Raw genomic sequence first — 24,556 nt, 5'->3', positions numbered from 1 at the left:
CCAACTCATGTGGCAACCAGTTTGGTAGAATTTCCTGCTCATAATGAAGTTTGGGGATTACTGTCCCAATATGAAATTTCAGCACACGTATTAAGGAAAATGTTCTGTATTTGACATCTATTTTTATCAGCTGAGTGGCCAGCATCTTAGCTTTCTTTTATAGATGATCACTGTGGAAAGACTTACTCGAATGTGCTAAAATAAAATAACCAAGTATTAATTAACAATAAATACAAATAATTGTCTGTAATTTCCAATCTAATGTTGTTCATAATCCATCCTACGTTTCACTTCTTCTCTTTGCTGCAAAATGTATTTACTTGAGTTTTGGTAGGTTTAACTTTCAGTTTGACTCCATGAACTGGGCAAATGAGGTAATAAGTTGCTGCAAGCCATTGGGGTACAAACAAACAGAATACAATGATCGGCATAGGCCATCCATAGTAGGCTAGTCTCCCCCCACCTTAGGGGAAATTAATTTCGCCTGCGTGAGGGCCCTGCCTATATCTGCCACATATAAATTTAAAAAGGCATGGTGCCAACATGCACCCTTCCCGGAGACCATTACTGGTTTCAGTGCACCAAGAAAGAACACCCTTATTATTTAATCTAGCCTGCACAGAAGTGCCATCATTTAAATAAACTAAGATTTTTAACAAGCCAGGCGGCAACCCCCACTTTTCCAACTTGTCCACAGGGTCACTCGGTCGACCAAGTCCAAGGCAGTCAACCAAGTCCAAGGCAGTCGACAAATCAATTGTAAGAGGCATAAATAGGAGGGGAATTGTTTCCCCAGTATACCTTCAGGATACAGCTCATTAAGAAGCCTGCTCCAATATTGCGCCTAAATCCTGTTTGAAATGTATCCAAATTCCCCTCAGTTTGCACCCACTCTTCAACTTTCTCCAAAACCAAAGTAGCAAATTTTCCAATCTGCATCAATGACGGTAATCGGTCAGTAATGGCTCAGAGCCAACCTAGTATCCTTTTTATAGATGGGTTATTCTGTGCGCATTCTTCCATGAAAGAGGGGTTTGTTGATTCTAGTATACCTTTAAACAGGATATACAGAATCCTTGACTTCAAAGCTGGTGCCTGCTTGAAAATTAAATCTTTCTTAAAAATGTTGGGTAGCAGCTGAGCTACCTAATGACTCAAACTCAGACCATATCGTAAGCCCCTCTGACTTATCACAGCCATCGTGCAATGTTTCTTTTTTTAATTTTTTTTTTTTAAAAGCACATGTGCTGCGCCACAAAAGGTGCCCAGAAAAGGCCCCCAGTATTCATTAAACAATGTTTCTTTGAATATACTTTTAACCACTCGGGTGTGGTACAGATCTCTGCGTATGGGCCGCCTGCTTGAGCTTTATTAGACCTGAGCGAAGCCAGGACTAAACCTGGCCCAGACTGATGTGGTCAAAGCTATCCGCTGCATCTTAAGCCAACATCATGGGTGCTCATTTTCATTTATAGGAAATAGACTGCGTGTTGTGCGCCTATTTCCCAAATACAAAAACTCCTTCTTTTAGAAGTTCATGTTAAATGTTTGTATAACATAAATGCAATACATTGAAAGTCAAGAATAATGGATTTGGTTACCCTGATGGTATCCACTTGTAACACTTGGATACAAGTAATGTGTTGCATTTATACATTTTATCGCTCGCAAACAATAAGACACACCACACACGGAAGGCTTGTGTGTGACTTTAAAATAGATTCTTTTTATATTGCAGGAAAATTCGAAAGTGTTACGAGTTAAAGTAATCGCAGCAAATGGTCTTGCGAAGAAGGACCTCTTGGGAGCTAGGTACAGTAGTAGCCAAGTTAAATATTTATTAATAGACTATTAATAATGTGAATAATTGCTAAATTGTGTAACTGCAAGAGTGTGTTCTTTACTTCCCAAATAATTTAGAAGTTTTAAATACTGTTTTCTTAACATTTTGTTTTCTAATCTGTAAGGATGCCATGTTACCAAGCGCAGGGTTTAATTTATGAAACTAAGTGAACAGATGAATATGCACACGTGTCAAGCTAAATCTACCTTCTTTTTTTGGGTTGCAGAAGCTTGATTGTAAATGGGCTTCTAGTTTTATTGCGGTCTCAGAAAGTAGCATACCTGCAAATACTGATGAGAGACTGGGTAAAGGAGCATCTGTTAAGCTTACCAATGTTTCTTACTTGGAGTTTGACCAATCTGAGCAGAATCGTCACCTCGTCTGATTTGTGATCTCTTCTTAGAATATTATCATGGGGATTTGCAAGAAAATTGGTTGCCCATTCCTTGATGACTTTGCTTCCAGGGATACTGCTAACATCCCAGGCTTTTACCTTCCTTCTGTATGCCCTATGTCGGGCAACAGATTACCTGGTTGGTCATGGTTGGACAATTTCTGTATGAGCCCTCTGATCTCAAGGGTGATGGCGAGTTTAACTGTAGGTGTCACTCAGTGATTATGGTAGTACATTGCTGGCCAAGATTGTCTGGGTTGCTTGGAGGTTGGTGAACCACTAATGTTGCTCCTGTACTGTCCTGCATCCTTTTTGGGGACGAGATGAGTAACAGCCAGATATAACCCAAGTTTGCTGTGTGGAGATTGGCATGGTGTCACAGGACAGGGGCCTTCCATCCAAAGTAGAAGTATCAGTTCAGCAGTTTAGGAGCCTCTCAAACGCTCTAGTGACACTGCCAAAAAGTTTTCTCTTGGTTAATGTGTTTCAACTCTGGACGCTTGTATTGCCATTTGTTGACTATTCACAATCCCTTGGCAGAGAGAAAGGGGGGGGGCATTGGGTCGCTAGTGCCTCAGTTTAGCAATCCTGGTTGTTGGAGATTTACAGTTGATCATTCACAGATTAGGTCCCTGATGGTCCTTTTGGATCCCCTTCCAGTTTGAGAGTGGTTTAGTTCTCTTCCTTTGGCCCTATGAAGGCTCAAATTTAAGGTTGGCAAGTAGCTGTTTGCCAGTATTTTGCCAGTTTGAAAAATAGATAGGTGACAGGTATTTGGCAGTCTAATTTTTCACTTCCATAAACCTCTGGGGCTTAGTATGTATGTGCAGTATCACTTGTGTTGCTGCTAAAGTTGCAGAACTTTTTTAGAGGACTTTATGAAACCTCATACTCCTACGTCCCGTCCCCTTTCCTCCATACTTATGGGACATTCCTCTGTCACGTGGGACGGGACCGGAGCACTTTGTAAAAAGCATCACATTTTTCAAAAATGTGTCCTTCCTCTCTTTTTATGTGGGGTACCGCATGTGGCCTTAACCCCGCCCTCCTTAGCTCCGCCCAGAGCATCGCCCATCAGTCCGTTTTTCCACACGATCGGGACTGGACGCACTTGCATCTTTGGGAGATTTTTTCCTTCCAGTGTCGTCCTCTCCTGCTTCGGCTTAGTGGTGGAATAGTAGTACATCTATGCCGTTTCAGTTAGATTTTCTAATTGTTCATTCTGCGATTGACGCTTCGCTAGGCCGGATCCCCATCCTCTTTGTTTAGAGTGTTTGGGTCCGGACCACCGTTGGGACTTGTGCTTCTACTGCGATTCCCTTTCGGTCCGGGCGCTTCAACGTTATCAGGAGCGGTGGGAGGAGGTGTTTTTGAGCACTCCTCCTCTGCATTTTCAAAGTTGCGTCGACAAAAAGAAGAGACGCCCAGTAAGTTCTTTAGTTTTTAGAGCACCCCACCCTGGGCACTTCTTCCCGGGGTCTTGCCGGTCCGGGAGGAGCTTCAAAAGCCCTGTAACTGGGCTTTGCCCTGAGGTTCCTTCTAGGCCTAAAAAGTGTACTGGAGTTTTCTCCAAGGGCCTCCGTAAGGGGTCTACTGACGGCGGATTACAATCCGAGGCCCCTCCTGTAGGGGCTGTTTGTGGGCCCAGTTCTACTGAGGCAATGGGTACCGCAGATTGCTTTGCGGTCTCCTTGTCTAGAGCTTCCCATACATACATCGGGGTACGCCCTGAGGCCTCTGGTGGTTTTCTGTACCGAACTAAGGTTCAAGGCCCCTCGTGAGGGGGCTGTTAGCGGACTTGGGTCTGAGGTTCCTCTGTTTGAGGCTAAGGTGACCGACAGTTCTGAGAGGTCAGTAAAGGTCTTGTCGGTGAGGTGTACTCCTCATCACTCCCGCTCGGGCGGTGACACTGGTTCTGTTGAGGGGGCATAGAGTGAGGTGTCTGACTGGAATTCCTCTGTTACTGGCGTGGCTGAGGTCCCTCCATTGGAGAATAATTTGGCTAATAGCATGTCTCAGAAACATCCTAGGCCACAAAGTACCGGCTCTGCCGAGGTTCCTTGTGTCAAGGCTAAAATTAAGACCCCTGACCCATCAATGGAGACCCCTGCCTCACTCCCATGCGTGTCGCAGTTTTCGCCAAGACTATGGCGGCCTTTTTGGATACCTCCTCCCTTCCAACTACGCCATCAGCGCTAGGTGTTGGGAGCGGTTTTTCAGGTGAACATTGTTTTCCTTGTGCGCATCCTTTTCGCCCAGTATATTTCTGGAATGCTCGGATACATTTACTGCACACCGTCTCGCTCCCTGCGGCATCTGCACTCTTGATCTACGTTAATTCGGGTGGAGAAGGACCTTCTTGGCGGCCTTCTCCCTTACGTCCCTGGAGCTACTCCATTCATGAGAGACCTCCTCCGGCCACGCCTAAACCATTGGCGGAGGACGCTTTTCTTGGAAACTTTCAAAGGCTCATGCACTCTGACCCCATGAAGGAGTATTTCCGCGGGTTTGTTTAGGGAAATATGCCCCCCCAGTGGCTCCTGCACCGTTGGTTCCAGTCGCAGCACCAGTGGTTCCACCAGCTCCGCCTCCGCCGGCCGGTCCGCCTCCAGCTCTTTCTCCCTTGCCTCCCTGGTCTCCAGTGGGCAAATCTTCAGCTTGACCCGGATGTGACGGATGACACACAGGGGGATCAGGGCAGTGGGGACCAGCCCCGCTCTGTTAGAGCCTTCCACGACAGTGTGCTGGACATGTGTCTTCTGGATGTTCCAGTACCCGAGGCACCCTTTGCTAATTCGGCCCTGCAGTTGCGTCAAGCGAACGCAGAGTTTGTGTTAGCGTGGGCGAATATGAAAATGTGGAACGGTCTGTCGGAATTTGAGGAATTCATCCCTGCGGATGAACTAGGCGATTTTAAAGCGGGTTTGTCAGATGCCAGGGTCCTGCCGCAGGATTTGCTTGTGGCTGTGGCGCCTCATGTCGACACCTCGTCTCGGGGCCTCATGCTTGGCGTGGACACCTCTCGTCAGGCTTGGCTTCATGCCACAAAGTTTTCTAAAGAGGTGCAGGATAAAGTTCTGGACCTTCCTTTTGACGGCAAAGAGCTTTTTCATTCATCGACGGACATTGAACTGACCAAGGCGAAGGACAGCACTCAGACCGCCAAGTCCCTGTCCGTCTTGGTGAAACCGCCTTTCAGGCCACAGAGGACATCTTCACAGCCTCGCCCTTCCTCTGGTTTTCGGGGGTTTCTGGATCGGAAGACCCATAGGGTCGATACTCCAACAGGAAACTCCCATCGGTGTCAGCAACAGGGCCGGTTTTTCTCTCGATCCTCGGCCTCCTCCTCCGGTTCTGGTGGTACAACCACTGAAAAACCAGCTAAAGGAGGTTTTACTGCGCTCACACGAGACCACGGTGGGAGGGCACATTGCGTCTTACTGGAAGGCGTGGCAGACCATCACTGAGGACCGGTGGTTCTTGCTTGGCGGGCTTCTGCTTGCCCCTTCCCCTTACCCCACCCTTCAATCCTCCCTTCCAGCAGTCTGGATCGCCCTCCCTCAGAGACGAGGTCCAGAAACTTCTGGATCTCAGGGCGGTGGAACCCGTTCCTCTAGGGGAGCTAGGGGAGGGCTTCTACTCGTGTCTGTTTATGGTGCCCAAACCCAACCAGGCTGCCCTGCGCACCATCCTGGACCTTTCCCAGTTCATCTCCCTTCTCCAAGAGAAATTCAAGATGATCACGCCATGTCAGATAAATTCCTCTTTGCAGAAAGGCGACTGGCTCAGCGTGGTGGACCTTTAGGATGCTTATATGCATATCCTTATTTGGAGTCCGCATCGGAAACACCTACGGTTTTCCATGGGGGAGGAGCACTTCCAGTTTCATGTGCTCCCGTTTGGCCTCAGCTCAGCACCGCGTGTCTTTACGAAGATGATGTTGGCCATCGCAGCTTATCTTCGGCTACAGGGTATCCATGTGTATCCGTATTTGGATGATTGGCTGCTGCACAGTCCTTGTCCTCTGTCAGCCTCAAACAACTTTCAGTCTCTCCTCCAGCTCCTGTTCCATCTTGGGCTGTCGGTGAACTGGTGGAAATCCTCCATGACGGTCTCTCAGAACTTGATATTCCTGGGTTTTTTGTTGGAACACGATCGACTGCAGAGTATACCTGACCGGGGACAGAATGGCGGATCTGTTGGCCACCTGTCTGGTGTTTACCCGGTCGGAGAGCATGTCGGCCTGGTGGTTCTCGAGGCTTCTGGTCCTCATGGCCTTGTGTGTGCTGGCTCTTCCTCTTGCTCGACTCAAGATGAGGAGAACGCAGATGGCTCTTCGGAGCTCTTGGCGCCAAGCAGTGGATCCATATTCCAAAATGATCCTGGTTCCATCCTTCATGAGGATAGACCTCTTGTGATGGTCTTCTCTCAGCAATCTGTCGGTGGGTGCAGCTTTTCAAGACCCCTGCCCGCTATTGACGGTCACAACGGGTTCCTCCCTTCTGGGTTGGCGGTTCGATGTTGGATCTTCAGTTTTTGATCTCTGGTCGCGGCAGGACAAACCGCTCCATATAAATCACTTGAACTCTTGACGATATTCCTGGCTCTGAAAACGTTCAAGCCTGTCATTGTCAACAAGGTGGTCCGTGTCTTCATGGACAATGTGGTGTCCATGTTTTATATCAACAAACGGGGGTACCAAGTCTCCTTCTCTTGTGGATCTTGCCGTTCAGATTTGGGAATGGACTGTTCAGCATGGCATCTGGCTGGTGGCAGTACACATCCCGGGCCAGCTGAATGTTACTGCAGATGCCCTCAGCCGACGAACAATGGTCAGCTACGAGTAGGAACTGAACACAGAGGTCCTCTTACAAATCTGCCATTGTTGGGGCACTCCAGAAGTGGACCTCTTCGCAATGTCGACAAATGGGGAAACTTCCCCTGTATGCCTCCTCTCTGGGAGATGCTCTTGAAATTCCCTGGCAAAACATGGGGGCCAATGCTTTTCCGCCTCTGATTCATCGGGCGCTTTGCAAGCTGAAGGGCACAGTGAATTTTTCTCTTCTGTTCATAGCACCATGGTGGCCGGCCAGGTTTAGGTTTTCAGAGTTTCAGCATCTATCGGTGTGTGCACCGATCAGGCTTCCGTTGGTTCCCAAACTGCGTCACCAGAGTGATCGGCAGTTGTGGCACCCCTCCCCACAATCGTTCAACTTGGCGGCATGGTGCCTGAGTTCAGATCTTTAGAGCGCCTCAATTTGTCCATAGATAACATGCACAATTTTCAGGCGGCCAGGAAGTCCTCTATGAGATCTCAGTATAAAAGTAAATGGCTACAGTTCTGACAATGGTGTTTGGCTAGGCAACTGGATCCCAGGGAGGCTACAATCGATGCAGTTCTGTCCTTTGTCTCACATCTGGCAGAATCAGGCATTCATGTCTTGTCCTGCAGGACTTATCTGTCAGCTATTGCCGCTTACCTGTCCACGGATCAGTGCTCTTTTTCGCTGTTAAATCCAGTCGTTAAAAGACACTTTGCGGGTCTCATGCACCTTTACTCTCCTGTTCGCAAACTGCATCCAACATGGGATCTGAATGTGGTCCTTACAGCTTTGTGCCATAAGCCTTTTGAGCCCATGGCTACGGTAGACCTTAAGTACCTTTCGTGGAAAGTGTCCTTCTTGGTGGCCATGAGTTCGGCAAGGTGTGTGAGTGAGCTCCAGGCCTTGTTGGTGGAACATCCCTTTCTGGTTTTACATAAGGATAAGGTTGTCCTGAGGATGAATCAATCCTTCCTTCCTTCCAAAAGTGGTCTCTGACTTTCATCTAAATCAGTCAATCTCCTTGCCTGTCTTCTTCCCAAACCCAGCCTCCAAGGCTGAGAGGGTTTTGCATTGCCTAGATGTTACAAGAGCTCTTAAGGTCTATCTAGACAGAACATCTGAGTTTAGGAACTTTTCTCAGTTTTTGCCGACTTTCAGTAGTCTGCAAGGGAAGCCGGCCTCGAAAGCGACCATCTCCAGGTGGATTGCTGCCTGTATTGCGGAGGCTTACGCTGTTCAGGGAATTCAACTGCCAAAAGGGGTTCATGCTCATCTTGTACGGGGCAAGGCGGCTGCAGTTGCCTTCCAAAAGTATGTCCCCTGGGAGACCATCGTGAAAGCGGCTACGTGGGCCTCCCCATCAGCTTTTTGTAGGCATTATTGTCTAGACATGAGCTCCAGAGCTGATGCTCAGTTCGGTCAAGCTGTGCTAAAAAACCTGTTTGAATGAGGAGTTTTCCATCCACCCATGATTTCTGTGAGGAGTGCTTGGGAATCTCCCAGAAGTATGGAGGAAAGAGGACGGGACAAAGGACTTTAATAAAGTTACTCACCGTAGTGACTACCTTACTCCTAGTCCATAGACCTTTTTCCTCCATATGCCCGCCCGCCGTCCCCTCTAATAAGGTCTCAGACCTGGCGATAGAGAAGGACTGATGGGCGAGGCGCTGGGCGGAGCTAAGGAGGGCGGGAAGGACACATTTTTGAAAAATGTGATGCTTTTTACAAAGTGCTCCGGTCCCGTCCCACAGGAGGGAGGAATGTCTCATAAGTATGGAGGAAAGGGGACTACGCACTAGGAGTAAGGTAGTCACTATGGTGAGTGACCTTATTATTCTCTCCTCACCCCAAACTACCACTACTGGGTTTTCCTCGTTTCCTTATCAACGCTGGCTCAGTGCTTTGAAGTGTAATGTTATTTCTAATATTGCACATAACTTTAATATGACAATACATTAGATCCTGAGTAGAAATTCAGAAAAAGCTGCCCAACCACTCTCACCAGTGTCAACGTCTGCAAAGATGCTGCGAGGCTGCCTCGAAAAGCTTCTTTTTCAAGAGCAGGACCGAGCCAGTCCTGCCACAGCAGCCTATTTTTTATTTACCTTTCCTTCTGTGTATTTTCTGTAGACAGATCTGCTTATCTTTATGTCTGGAGACTTTGTCATTCTGCTGATTAGTGAAGAAAGCAAAGTCTAAATTCAATTAGTTTTGATCCACAGCATCTCATTGTAGCGAGTTTGGACTGGGATATTGCATAGTTTTAGCGTCAAGTGAGGAAGACTGAGCACTTCTGTCAGGTTTAAGACCAGCCCAGGAATGGATCTTAGCAGCACTGTGATTGCTGCAGACAACAGGTGATCGGATACCTGCAGAGGCAGCAGTGACTTGCTCTAGGAAGGGGACAGAGGGACGTGAGACTAGTCTTATCCCTCTGAGCTAGTTACCCCACTCTCCCAAAACAGCGTGCACTGCTAGGCCTAAATGGTGTCTGGGCAAAATGCTATTTTTAGGGGTTCTGCCATCCCCTTTATATTTCTTTTTTTGGACCATTAACATTTAGCATTTTTCACTGCCCTGGGAAGGGTGGGGTCTGTCTGTGATAGTTATGTTTTTGGACATATTGTCTCTCTTTTCGGACGTCGGGAACTTTATCGATATCTGCCTGCCAGCCCCTGCAATGCTTTGTTAGTATATGGTCCTGTAAAAGCCCATATGGCTCCTAGGACCAGGGGGCTTTTTAAATATCCCATTTCACCCTATATTTGTTACAAGGAGTAGGCTGATGGCAGTTTTAATTGAATTTTGCCTTCACCGGGATGCACACCGTTTTATCAAAATGGAACCTTGGACTACTAATAAGGTAGCCCTTGGGATTTAATGGTTTGTTTTTTTGAGTCCTGTTCTCCGCCATTTCATTTTTGGCACACTTCTTTGTTTTGGAAAACCACGAAGCAGGCCAAATATGACCTCTTTGCAGACATGGACTCTCTGTGAGCCCCTCCCCACTCGGTTCTACGGAGTCCCTGGATCTAACTTAAAATTTCCATTACACAACCATTTGGGGTTTGACCTGATAGTTTGGCAGTTTCTAGGGCCCACCTGATTAGCTGGCCGCCAAAAACTTATCAGTTCCCTGCTGTGTGACTGGAGGGCTGGCTTAGGCCAGCCCATGCATATGTAGGTTTACAAAGGAAATGTCCAGCCAGAGGACTTCCATCGTAGATAATCGCATTGTGCACTGGGTTGCATGTTTCTTCTGCTGGGCCAGTCGCAATCCACAACTTCAGACCACTTGTGCCAACCACTGTAGCACCAGAATTGTCTGGGATAAGAACTGCCTCGCTCTCTAGCAGAGGAGTGGAGCAATGGCATTGTGTTAGCTACCTGGTATGGCCCCCTGTTTTCTGACTCTTAAATGAAATGTTATGTTACTTTGCATTTATATAGCGCCTTATGTACCGTTGGTATGGTCTCAAGGCGCTGGTAGGTTGAACGCCCTCGGGAACCGAAGTTCAGGTCAGTAGAGAGAATTTAGAGAGTCAAAAGGTGCGTGTGAGCACCGGATATGTGTGCAGCTGGTGTGGCAATCGTGTGATAGCTGCTTCTTAGCTGTAGGTGTGGAGGCTGAGAGATTAGGAGTATGTTCTGGCAGGTTATTATCCAGACCTGTTCGGCTGCGTTAGGCCTGAGGAGAAACGCCTAGGCTGGAGGGTGTGTAACAAGCAGTGTTTAGTTAGGGTGATGGGGAGTATGAGGCAAATGATGGTATGAGAACAGCTATACCGAATGGTGTCATAGTATTGCTGTGTTCTATTTGATTGGTGGTGTAAAGGAGAGAGTAAGCGTGGAGATGTAGATATGGTGGTTTACCTTAGCTGCTTGAGACCGAGCCCACCCCATCCGTTCCATGTACTCCATCCGTTGCATGTACTCCAACTGTCCATGCATTACAACCGTGTCAAGCACTCAAAGCCGTTAGTTTAAATGCGCTTTCAAACCATTCCATGTAAGTCACGTTATTTGATGCATTCCGATCCGTTTCATGCACTCCAATCCGTTTCATGCACTCCAATCCGTTCCATGCTTTCCAGTCCGTTCCATGCACTCGCGACTGTTCCGTGTCCTCGCATCCGTTCCATGCACTCTAGTCGGTTCCAAGCGCTCCAGTCTGTTCCACGGACTTCAACCATTTTATGCACTCTAACCATTTATCCACTGCTGATTTTATTCGTTCTATCTCGTATTTATCCTTTCCTCATGCATCATCGATCCACATACGTCCTCTTCACTAGTTCCGTCCACTTAACTGATTATACCCATTTCACTTGTTGTATCCACTTCACCCGTTTCACCCACTTTACCGGTTCCATCCACCTACTTCATCCGATCTACCATTACACCCGTTCCACTCATTTCACCTATTCTACATCAGTTCATCCGTTCCATCCACATACTTTGCTCATTCTATCCACATATTTCGCCCGTTTCTTCCATCTGCTCCACACATTCCTTCCACATGCTTCACCCGTTTCATCCACATGCTTCACCCGTTTCATCCACACGCTTCATCCGTTTCATCTGCATACTTCATGCGTTCCATCCATATGCTTCACCTGTACCCTCTACCCGCTCCGCATTTTATGCCCGGTCTTCGCTCCGCATTCTACACCTGCTCCGTAGCCGCAACATACCATAGGTCCGCTCAATGCTTCACATCAGCTCAACACCACCGTACCTTACATCTGCTCAATACCCTTGTTCCGCTCAACATCTGCTCAGCACCATCAGGCTCTACATCCGCTCCACACGCTAGATCTGCTCAACATCATACATCCGCTCCACTCAGTTATCCACTCCCACCCTACTTCCGCACCAATAATCTATATCTGCACCGCCAACTACGCATTCGTCCGCCCTACGCACTCATCCACTTTGCGCGCCTCATCCGCATTGCGCGCCTCATCCGCTCTACGTGTTTCACCCGCTGTACGCGTTTCATCCGCTCTGCGCTCTCATCCGCTCAACGTACTCATCCGTTCTACGTGCTTCATCCACTTCACCGACTTCATCAGCTCCACTTCGTTCGTTCACCCTTATTACACGTTTCATCCAATCTACGCGACTCATCCGCTCTGCGCACTCATCCGCTCTATGCGCTTCATCCACTTCACCGACTTCATCAGCTCCACTTCGTTCATTCACCCTTAATACGCGTTTCATCCGCTCAACGCGATTCATCCGCTCTGCCCACTCATCCGCTTTCTAAGACCTGCATAGCATTGTTTAAAATTATCTCTCTATAGGATATATAGAAAAGAATGTTTTTGAATCCACAAAGCTGTCATATAAAATTATGGAAATTTTGTTAAAATCATTGGGATTCACACGTATTTTAACACTAGTTTATAGAGCACATATACCATTGACCAAGAACCGCTCCAGTAAACTGACTCTTGGGAAAGCAATCTGCTACCATCCAAAGAATTCCTTCAACTAATTAAACACTGGTTTGTCCACCAAGCATTCCCATCACGTAGCCTATTCTAGCTTCCTTGTAGCTGTATCTTGGGACATGCTGCTGATTTATTGCTAACCTACTTTATGCATATGAAGAAGCATTCTGTACATGTGCATGAAATATTTGAACTTGATCTGATTCCACTATTTTGTTAAAAATATTTTTTTATACATTTATTTTAATTGGCATTTCAATATAAATGGGTCAAATTTGGCACAATAAGCATCACCCCCTTCAAAGGCCCCCACCACAAGCATGCACGACACCTTAGTTTCTGATGATCTCTCATCCCTGAATACATTCATAGTGACTCAGAGGTTTCAAGACATATTTGACTATTTACCCTATTGAAAATTGCTGTTAAAGTGACGTATGGTGCGCTTCAAAAACACTAACTTGCAGTCTGCCACCATAGAGAAAAACACTTACTGGATCTACTACACATTCTGGATTTAATACACATTCTGGAACCCACTGCTGCCTGACACCCTACCATGGGCAACCCCAAAATGGACCAGTTTGCTAGATCTGACCAGACCCTCCCCCCCACCCACCTGCTGAGATGCCAAGCTCTTCCCAACTGGATGTCTCGGCCCTGAATCAAACATTGCTGGCCCTGAAAAACAGCACTGATTATCTTGGGGCTAAAATCGATGCTCTGACTTGCAAAGTAGATGTCTCTGCAGTCCAGATTGGCCAGCTTTGCAGCCGTATGACTGAAGCAGAGGAGAGGATCAGTGTTTGGGAGGACAAAGTGGAGACGCTTCAGCGTGAGGTGGCCATCCTCCAACAAACCATTAAAGTGGTGGCCAAGAACTATGACCTTGAGGGTAGGTGTAGAAGGAAAAATATCTACATAACAGGTGTGGCCGAGTCCACCCCCGTAGACAATATGGAGACATTTGTCGCAAAACTACTTATGGAGGTCCTCAAATCACCCCCCCATTCACGAGCATGCTCTTGGTAGAGTGAGCATACAGGTCTTTATCATCTAGAACCTCATCCTGAGAGAGCTATCTTTGCCAGAATGTTTTGTTACCGAGACAGGGCCTCATTATAGGTTTGCCGGTCCAGTAAAAACTAGTTCTGCTCACGGGTGCCTTCCTGCCTGCCAGATCCGTCCTGGCGGGAATACTGGCCGCCGCGAGCAGAGGTACATCCGCCCTCTCCATGGGTACATCCGCCCTCTCCATTCCCATTGAGACCTATGGAGCTCGAATGGGAATGGGGAGCATTTTTTTTTCCCAGCGGCCAGGAATGGGCAATTACCGGGTCCGGTGGGGCCATAATGACCTGGTAATTGCCCATTCCTTGGCGACAGGGAAAAAAATGATACCGGCGGCAGCCGTGCCTACTATACTAGCACAGCTACCACCGGTATTGTAATGAGGCCCAGAGACATCCTGCTCTGTGCTGCCAGAGAGGAGAAAGAGTTAAGATGGGGTTCGGTGACCATTCGTCTTTTTCCAAATTTCAGAGCACAAGTACAGGACCAAATAAAAAACTTCTCAAGCAGCAATAAATATACTGAGAAGAAGGGAAATACGCTACTCAATGCTGTTGCCAGCTAAACTCTGGGTGGTGCATGACGGCAGAGTATTCTTTTTTTACATGCCCGAAGGCTGCAGATCGAAATGCTAGGGACATCACTGACCCGAGGGGACCCCCCTTCCTCCCCAGGAAGGCACTTTAGTGCTTTCTCCGGCTATGATTATCCTAAGCTGCCCATATCATTGTGATGTTCTATCCACAGATACATATATGCTCTTAAGTAACAAAAACAAGTTTTATGGATCCCACTATCAGGTGGTAATGAAGCAACAGATACATGAATAGGCCTTCTGTCACATGGGGCCATTCTAGCCGCCTCTAGCTCCCTGTGCCCGGAGGAAAAGAACTCCGTGTTTGGGCTTATTTGTAGGGAATTAGTAGGGTGGGTGTGGTGATAAAGGGGCTGGTAAGTTGTTTCTGGCGTGAGAGGTGGGCACTTTCAAATGGGGTTCATGTTGACAAGTTGAGCCTTAAATGTTCTTGGTTTTGGGGGGGCGTGTTGTGTTGACTGACAGTACAAGTGTACATTGTTATCTCCCAGGAGGGACAAAGGTTTCTTCCTCTTTTAGACGGTCCCCAATGTGACACTTGGGTAATATACAAATATCATCCGAAAATCTATGACAAATCACAGTATGGGAACCCCTGACGATGCACATGGGTCGAACATGACTCTGTTAACCTGGAATATACAAGGTTTCACTAATGGCAAGAAAGTGTGTTTGGTTGCGAACTACGCTAAAAATCATGGGGTAAATATCCTGTGCCTACAAGAAACAGAGCTAGCGCGGGACAGTATGCTTCCCAACCTGATGGATGGGGGCTTCATAGATATTGCATTTCCTTCTCAACACACTCTGGGGGTGTTCCAACCTATATCCATCACTCGTTAGAATTTTAACTCCACAGCCAAATTGGAGATGAAGAGGGTTGGTACATTCTCTTGGCAGGAGAGATTGCAGGATGGCGAGTCCTCATTAGGAATATGTATGCAACAAATAATGACTGCCTAGATTTCTTCCAATGCTCTGTTCATTTAGGTACATACCCGGACTATGAGGTCATGTAGGCGGGAGACTTTTAATGTTGATATATCCTTAGATCTGTACAGATCCTCTACAACCCAGCTCTCCCTTCTGAGAGCTGCCCAGAAATTAGCTGCTACAGCTGACTATTACATTCCTTATGATTCTTGGCGGCTACTACATCGTACATCTAGGGAATAATCTTATTACTCTCTGGTACATGGTAGCTCCTCTAGAATAGATTGTTATGGTATCATCCCATTTGGCTCGCAACATTACAAGGGCACAAATACCCCCCACCCCAAACTCTATCCGACCATTCCCCTGTATTAGTATCGTTTCTAGGCCCAGTCCCCTGCACTGGTGTTTCTGGGATCGTGTCCTAGAGGATGCATTTTTCAGGAAGAGATGAAGCAGGACATCCAGACTTTCTTTGAAGTAAATGTGGGCTCAGTAGCAGACACCAGAACTGTATGGGAAACCTTCAAGGTGTATATTAAGTGATTTTGCATAGCAAAGGAAGGAGATGTCTTGAAATTGATAAGCAGATCCATGTCCACTTTTGAGCAGGAGATTAAAAACCTGGAGTTAAAGCAAGGCCACCTAGATTGCCAAGAGATACATTCCTGCCTCCGGGCAAGCAGGGAGGAAATGTCCCTCTTGACAGCCGGAGAAGAGCGATATTTGAGGGATCCCATAGCAGCTGCCACATATGCCGAGGGAGACCGCCCAAGCCTGACTCTGGCTTGGGTAATAAAACATGAATGTCAGCTGGACACTATAATGGAAATTGAAGACGCAGAAGGGATCCTCACTACAAAGTCTGCGGAAGAATCAATACTGTGTTGCGAGACTACTATGAGAAACTATATACCCCCAGACATCAGCTATTCATGATTCCATAGGGCAATACCTAGACAGAATATCTCTGGGTTGCTTGGACCTGGCTTTGGGGATGGCCTTGAATGAGCCCCCCCACCCCTCCTTCTGACAAGGAGTTCCATAGAGTGATCCTCTCTCTCTCCCTAACGACGGTAAGGCACCAGGTCTAGATTGGATCACAGCAGAAATGTATAAAGCATACGCCGACCTATTGATTCCTCATCTGCGTGACGTGTATGAGGCGGCCAGATCTTCAGTCTTGCTTCCCGAGTACACCAGGATCGCTCTTGTAACTGTATTGTTAAAGCCCAATGAAGACCCCTGTAAGTGCTCCTCATACAGACCACTATCTTTAGTCAATACCGACAATAGGATATTGGCAAAGATTCTTGCTGACATGCTCCTCCCACATATGTCTGCATTGGTCCTCCCCGACCAGGCAGGCTTCATCCCTGTTCATTCCACCAAAAGCCTGCATTGACTGTTCGCACTTATGCATAACGTGAACACAGAGATCCCGATTGCTGTAGCCGCCATGGACGCTGAGAAGGCCTTTGACTCATTGGAATGGCCATTCTTGTTTGAGGTTCTACACCGGTTGGGCATCAGTGTTTCCTTCCTCCAATGGGTGCAGCTGCTATACATGGCCCCTAGGGCAAAGATATACAATAACCGAATGCTATCCGATTTTATCCTTACGACACGTGGCACTCGTCAGGGTTGCCCAGAGTCTTGCATCCTTTTTGCATTGGCAGTCAAAGCCCTGCCCTGCGCCTTGCAGGAATACCATGCACACAGAGGGGTCAAAATCCATTCCCATCTCTCCATATTCTCCCTCTACGCAGACGATCTGCTCCTTTATGTGAAATACCCCAGTTGAAATTTACATTAGTAGAGGAGATTGCCCAGTTTGGTGACCTTTCCATCTTAAAGATCAACTGGTCTAAGTCGGAAGTACTCCCACTGACGGCTAAGGTGACCGCTCTGACTTTGGCGATGCATTCAAGTGTTGCCCCCACGGCATTCAATATTTGGGTATACTAGTGTCCCCCTCCCCGGCGGAACTATATAGAATAAACTATGTAGAAACTCTCGAAAAACTGGAACTCAAAGTGGATGCCTGAATCCTCCTCCCTATTTCCCAAGCGGCCCGTATGTCCCTTGCAAAGATTGTGATCCTCCCGAAACTTTTATAGATCTTCAATAATGTCCCAATCTGGTCCCGTTGGGATTTTGGTCCCTAATCAGGAGCTTAATGGCTCGATTGGTCTGGGCGAGAGGGCAACCCAGGGTTTCTTAAGGCACCCTGATGCCACCTTATGAACAAGGGGGGGCCTGGAATACCCAGATCTGTATACCCATTTCTTGGCAGCGCAGATACAATACTCGTTCTGGTGGTGATCCCCCACTGCTGAACTCCGACATGTCCTTCTTGACAGGGTTACCTCATACCCAAACAACGTGAAATATCTTTTCTGGTGGTCCCTGAAGTGGGAGGGAAAAAACGAAATACAAGCAGTGGCAACTACCTGCAGGGTCTGGGACCAGGTCCATCGTTTAACTGGACAAGAGAGCTGGTACTTCCGGTGCTTGCTCTGTACCAGGTCAACGGTATACCTCTTACTCATGAGAAACTTTTCGGCAACATTTTGAGAGGTTGGGGATCCACACACTGGGAACCTTATTCAAGAAGGGAGCTTTATTATATGGGACATCCTGAAGGATAGAGGGGAATTGACAGCAGTTACGCCTGCACAGGTTCTACCCTGACAAACCCCCCTCTTCCGAGCCTTCTTACTCCCCACTTGTTCAACTCCAGACATGGGGTGTCCGGCAGATGTACCCTCTCCAGGGTTGGCTGCCCTCCTGTTCCTGTGCACTCCGTTCCCTCCTGTACCCTTTGTAGCTAATATAGACTCCAAAACCTCTAGTCGGTCCTTATTCGGCTTCACTCCTTGGGAGACTTCCATTACTAGGGAGTCACCTAGGACCTTTGTTGAAACTCAGGGACAAGTCCCTGTCTGCATCAGGGATGTCTTCCATCCACACCTCACTCCACTCTGGGGAAGTGCTCCTCAATTCCATGCGGTATAAAGGGTACAATTTCCTGAAGGAATCTGCAGAGGGCTTGAACTCGGCAAGCTGCTATAGTATACAGTTGAAGCTGCTTGGAGTGCCAGGTGTAGTGTACTGGTTTGACATAATGTTGTGCCAACCTTGTGCTTGAACAGGGCAAGCTGCTCCTATGCTGCAGTTTATGCTACTCATGTAGCTGATGCTCCAATGATTCTGCTTGTGGGCGTGAATGGTGCTCAATTACTGCTGAGGCTGTCAAATGCTGGGTAAAACGCTGTTTGCGTTGACATTCTGACAATATTAGCAGCCCAGGGTGCTTGTGAAGCCTCTTACTCGACTCGTGCTATAATGCCTGCTTGGAACACCAGAAGGGATGCAGACTGCGTCCTAAAACGAGACGAGCTCGTCACGACGGACGCCGCGGTCCTAGCGCCATGACTGAAGCACACCTCGCCCTTCCAGCAGTGGCTTGAATGCCTCACTTCAGAACCGGGAAGACTCACGCGAGAGCGGAAACGTCTCCCTTATGAGAGCGTGTTCGGTCACAGCTCCTCTCCGCGTGCTTGAAAAAGCAGATGTGAACCGCGGATTAAGGCTAAGATTCTCCTGCGCGATATTATGAATGAAGTTGCAAACTAAATCAGTACTGCGCGCTCTAACGTGCAGCAGCACAATTCTACTGGAACTACAGTTGCATATAAAATTAAACAAGATATACAGTAAACGTACAAGGCCCCCCCAATCTTCCATCTGCTGAGTTAGCAGCAAAAGAAATGGACTCCAGCAGGATGTGTGTCATAGGAGGAACTGAACCATGATTGGTGAATTTCTGTGGATACAGGGCTACAGTGAAAAAGGGACTTGTGAGGATTTGTAGTCCCTTTACTGTTTGTTTTGAAGCGCTGCTGATAAGCGGAATTAAAGAAAGTTTTGCCTCTGTTCTTGACCTAGAATTCGCCCACATCCGCATGTATGAGATGTTAATATGTGGGAGGTTGGAGAAAGTATTGCCACAAGCCAATGGATACTAATGAAACAAAACTTGAACAAATCTCCATAAACGAGATATCAATATTGGGTAAGTTGAAAGCCAGTGTTACCAAAAGCAGATGAATACTACTGAAGAAGTTAAACTGTCGAACTTGAGTAAGTCTCCATATATGAGATGTCACTGTGGAGAAAGTTGGGACAAGTAGTACCTCAAACCAAGAAAGTACATGCAGTGAAGCAATACAACTGTGTTATGCTTAGACAGTGAGAACATTAAAAGGAAGTCCTGGTGAGAGAAATGCACCAGGCAGTAAGCATTTGGTGAAAACATACCAGGCAGAGTAAACCAGGGGATCTGCAGACACCAGAAAGGTATTGCTGGCAGGGGAGTACACCAGGTAATCCATTTGAAATACACAGAGGACACAAATTGTAGGCAGATATCGGTCAGGAGAGTATACCAGGGGATCTGTAACAATTGGATGAAGAGAAGTCCTGGCGGATCAAGCACCAGGCAAGTTGAAGTTACATGAATCTGTTGCTATTGTGGAAAGATACCTGGTAGGAGATTATACCAAGGTATATTCTTGTACATACTAGAGTCTACCTGGCAGGGGAATATACTAGGAGGTTCTCTGTAAGAGGTTATTGTTTTATGAGACACTTTCACCACCCTTAAGTAATTATTATTTGGAAGACACTTTTGCCATCCTTAGGAAGTGGTTGTTTGAAAGACAATTTTGCCATCCAGAGGAAGGGATCCACCCCTGGATCCAAATATATTATTTTGTTGGATTTATTTACTTGCTTTTAAACACGTTTTGCCAAGTGTGAATCAGAGACGTTTTCCTTACTCATGTTCATTTTAGTGTGAGGGTTAGATTAACGTTTTGGACAAAAGGACGGTGTATATAATTTTGACGACGAGACAGACTGATTTTTAGTTTCCTACGTAGTGAAACTTTTGTATAGGGACAGATAAACCTTTATCCAACCCCTTATTTTTAATAAAATAAAGCTTTCTGATCTTGAAAACGCTACCGCTATGTGTCCGACTCTTGTTTCTTACCCCTCACATAGGGTGGCGGCGAGGAAAAGGAGTGAAACGTATGAGGTACGCCAAAATGGTGGGAGAAAGTGTAGAAGAGAAAAGGTGAGTGGGTTCTACTGAACTAGTGTAAATCCAACAAAGTTGGGAGTAAAATAATATTTTTAAGGAGTAGAAGTGTAAGTCCAATTACCAATGGGAGTTTTTTTTAAGCAAGTAAAATTGTTTTAACTGGAAAATGGAAATATTTTTGTAATCATTATTTTTCACCTAGTTATTCATGCACCTTAAAAGATACATGATTACGTCTTCCGATCAGGCATTAATAATGGCACATTCTTCCTGTGGTACTACGTTGCACTGCTGCTCCAAACAAATCAATGGAGCACAAAGTCATATGTGTCTGTTTGCCATTTTTGTCGGGACTATTTTTACTCCCTATGTTTATTTTTTGGGAGTATTTGCCTATATTTAGGGACTAATTTTCCAGTACACCCCTTATCTGTAGGGCTGAGTACTAGCGAATGTGAACCTGCACGGTCTAAAGTCTAACTGGGTTATGGACACCTTGGTTAGGGAGGAGGGTCTTGGCAAGATGAGAGGGCCGGCTACAGGCCCCAAATAAAAGCACTTGAATTTGAAGGATTTTTTGAATGGGCCTTTTGGATACACTCATTCCTTCAGTCCCCCTTGTAGAGCAAGATGATGGGAATGCTGTCTTGATCAGATGTTGTTGTCCGTGCAGTCCCAAGGTCCTGATCCATCGCTAGCCAGCAGGTGAGACAGAAAATGAAGGCCACTAGTCAAGGACAGACCAGTTCTGCTTCCCTGAGATGCACAGAGCAACTCCCAGTGCAGACCCACTGCAGAGTTACAGATGTCACCCCACAGGATCAACAAAAGGACCAGCATGATCTCTGATGCCCCCCCCAACTCAGCGATGCAGGTAGGTACCACTTCAGGATTTCACCAGAATGTGGTGCCGAAGGAGCTTCCTGTCCTGAGCTGTTACTCCACCACCATCTTGGCCACAGCAGTCCCCTCACCTTTCTGACTGGACTGTAACTTTCCTTTCGAATGGATTGTGTCCTCCCAAGTATTCCTAATCTTTTGATATATCTTCTAGCTTCTGCTGCTGCAGATTTATTTGTATTTTTTTTGATAGAGGGCTCTGTAGGTGGATGCGGTCGACTCGATGTCCCTTGAGGACTTCCATCTCCTAGTCGACGTCATTGTCTGTATATATCGCATGTGCAGCGCCGTTAGCTTCAGTTATGTTTTTCTGTGATAGCAAATGCTTCTTGAAATATGGCGCGATTTTGTTTATTTGTTAGAGAAAAACTTTGTTACTCGAGTATGATGGCCTCGTCTTTGACACCATCAACCCCAAAGACAGGGTTAAACAAATTCAACGACTGCGGCACCAAGATGTCCCATTCCCGATCCTCATTGTGTGTCTCTGTGGTGCCTTGGCGTGGAGCATAGGATGATGGAGTGCGAGTCCTGTCATTCCATGACTGGTAAAGCTCTGAAAGAGCCTAAAGGGAAATTAGCGACGGGTAGGTCCCATGCTAAATCCCCATCGATGACTCCTTCGAAGAAAAGGTCGTCCGAGTCAAGAGGAGTCTCTCCTCGAAGGAAGATATCAAAAAAGCGATCTTGCTCTAGGAGCAGGTCGCACCATTTTTCATCCTCTTCGAAGAAGGTGAAGAAAAGACACTATAGATCACCTTCCTCCTCTTCATCTGTTTCCTCTTTGTAGAGAATCATAACCTTCCCAACCAAATCCTCCACTCCAGCCAAGTGGGAAGAATTCAGGTAGGAAATGCTTAACATTTTGGAGAAGGAGGCCCCAACCCCCTCGAAATAGAAAGAACACCATGCTCCTGTCGTGCCATCTAACGCCGACAAAGATGAGGCTAAATCCTGTGCACCCTAGATCCTGGGACGTAGGCCGGAGATCCCTTGAGAACCCATGAGGTCTCATGAAAAATCATCAAAGACTACATCGAGCCGCGGATCAAGCCCTTCGAGGGCTCCATCGGCACCAAAATAGACTAAGAAATCCTTGATAATGTCGACGCCTGTAGCGTCAGTGCCGTTGGTGTTGAAGTCATCGGCACCATTGGGCTCGAAGCCATCGACACCTTTGCCCACTAAACTTTAGACCACTTAAAAACAAGTTGAAAAATCCTACAAGCCTTTGCCAAAATAGGATTTTTTCAAGTCTTTATGCTCCCTTTATGAGGAGTACGAGCCATCAGACAACACCACTCCAACATTTGGGTTTGAGTTTGGCACTCCTAACGCCCGAGAAAGCCACATTTCAGAGGAGTCGAGGTTAAAAGATTTGTATGGGAATGTCCAAACTGCTAGTGGTGTTGACTCACCACCGTAATTGGCAAGTTAGACTCGGCAGACCACGCTGATGCCTCTTATAGGCACCTGATCACCTTTTGACCATAGTTGCAGTTTTTCTGAGCTGAGGCAGACCGGCTCCACCATTTCAGCAAGACAACCCGACAGACATTATTGATAACGATCCACAGGAGGATCCCATTCTTCCATTCCATGTTACACTTCATAAAAAGGTTATGGCAAATTGGGAGGTTCCTGAATCAAATCCAGTGGTGAATAAGAACCTCACCGAGAAGTACAGGCCCTCAAGTAGCGATCCTACCTTTCTGCCAGCACCCTACACCGGAGAGCCTGGTAGTTCATGCAGCAACGGCTACTTCCGAACAGGCTGCGCACCTAACCATCCCATCAGACAAGAACGATCAGCGTTTCAGTGCTTTGGCTAGGAAGGTATTTTCTACCGGGAGCTTGGCCCTCAAGTCTGCAAACGCCACTTGCGCCGTGGCAAAGTTTACATTCACCCTCTGGGACTGTGGATCTATGGCAGCTGACCATATTCCCCAAGGGGAAGAGAGACGGCTTCCTAAATATTGTAAGAGACGGTAAGGAGGCTATGTGTGATTTCTACAGTCTGGACTCGAATAGGCTCATGGCACCAGCCGGGCGATAATATGCAGGTTTGCGTGGTTAAAGTCAAGTTTTGCACTGGACGTGCAATCCAGGCTCCTCAACATGCCATTTGACAACACTCAGTTATTTAGCATCAAGGCTGACAAAAGCCTAGAGAAGCTGCAGACCTCAAAGGCGTGAGCCAAATCCCTTGGCGCTGCCATCAGACGGCCGCAACCATCTCACCCCAGTGAACCATCTTGGAGGGATAAGTCCCTTTGCTTCTACTCCTCAGTTGGAAGAGCAAGAGGAGTTGTTAGTCAAAGGGGCCCAAGACGATTCCCTCTGGTGGACGATGGAGAGGTGCAAAGTCCGCCCAAGCAGCGACTTCTTTACCATCAGCCGCTGCTTCAGCCACTTCTAAATCTCTCTGAGGCCTTAACCCACAAGACCCCGGTGAGAGGCAGACCCTCGCTGCATCTTCAAGAATTACGGGGTATTACTTCAGATGTGTGGGCATTGGAAATAATAGCTCTTGGTTACTGCCTCCCCTTTTTAAGAAGACCGTGGCACCATCCACCGGGGAGCCACTCATTCCAGGTTCCGGATCCATTCATTGAGCACGATAATTTGAGCCTGCTAGAGAAAGGTGCTATAGAACCAGTACCTGTAACGGAGAGGAACAAATGGTGGTACTCTCCTCCCTATTTCCTAATCCCCAAGAAGGACGAAGGATTGAGACCCATCTTGGACTTGAGATGCTTGAACAAGTTCCTCAGGAAGGACAAGACCAAGATGGTCATACTTTCTCAGATTCTTCAGGCCCTCCAGCTCCAGGATTGGATGGTGTAATTGGACCTTTAGTCTGCTTACTTGCATGCACCTATCCATCACAAGCACAGAAAGTACCTGAGCTTTGCCATTGGCGGTTCTCATTATTAGTTTCTAGTTCTGCCATTCGGGCTGACCTCCGCCCAATGGTTTTCACAAAGCTGATGGCCATGATGTAAGCGAGTCTCCGGAGAGGGGGAGTAACATCTACCCCCTACCTAGACGATTGGCTGCTCAGGGCACGTTCTCTCGAAGAGGCCCTGGAACATCTCTGCATCACCTGCCACTCTCTCCGCTGACTGGGCTTTTCCCAAGAAGTCCCACATGATCCCATCTCAAAGACTCCAGTTCGTTGGAGCAGGCCTGGATTCATCCTTGGGAAAAGCCTCACCACCCGAGGTGAGGGCTCAGCACATTCTGCAGATGGTCACCAAATTCCAGAGTGCCCAGCGTTTTCCAGCCTTCAACCTTTTGAGGCTGCTCCACCTCATGGCATCCTGCATTTTCCTAGTGCCACAAGCTCGCTTGAGAATGAGATCCCTCCAATGGGCTCTCAGGACACACTGGTCTCAATTCTCTGGCAGGATGATAGACCTCTTTCATGC

General features: G+C 47.2%; 1 protein-coding gene across 2 annotated transcripts in view; it reads left to right on the top strand.

Annotated features, from left to right (window-relative positions):
- The window catches only part of NEDD4 (NEDD4 E3 ubiquitin protein ligase), a 2,630,465-nt gene that overhangs the window by 119,016 nt on the left and 2,486,893 nt on the right, over window positions 1-24,556 (top strand). Inside the window, exon 2 of one of the 2 annotated variants that reach the window (XM_069624886.1) lies at window positions 1,739-1,812. The exons of the other annotated variant lie outside the window; for it this stretch is intronic. Within the exon in view, the coding sequence (XP_069480987.1) occupies window positions 1,739-1,812 (74 nt within the window). The remainder of the gene's footprint in view (window positions 1-1,738; window positions 1,813-24,556) is intronic. 2 annotated transcript variants of the gene reach the window in all.

This window comes from Ambystoma mexicanum, chromosome 11, assembly GCF_040938575.1.
Source record: "Ambystoma mexicanum isolate Mex_15411 chromosome 11, UKY_AmexF1_1, whole genome shotgun sequence".
NCBI classification, from domain to species: Eukaryota; Metazoa; Chordata; class Amphibia; order Caudata; family Ambystomatidae; genus Ambystoma; species Ambystoma mexicanum.
Note: the sequence above shows the minus strand (reverse complement) of the source record. Positions and strands in the feature narration are given on the sequence as shown.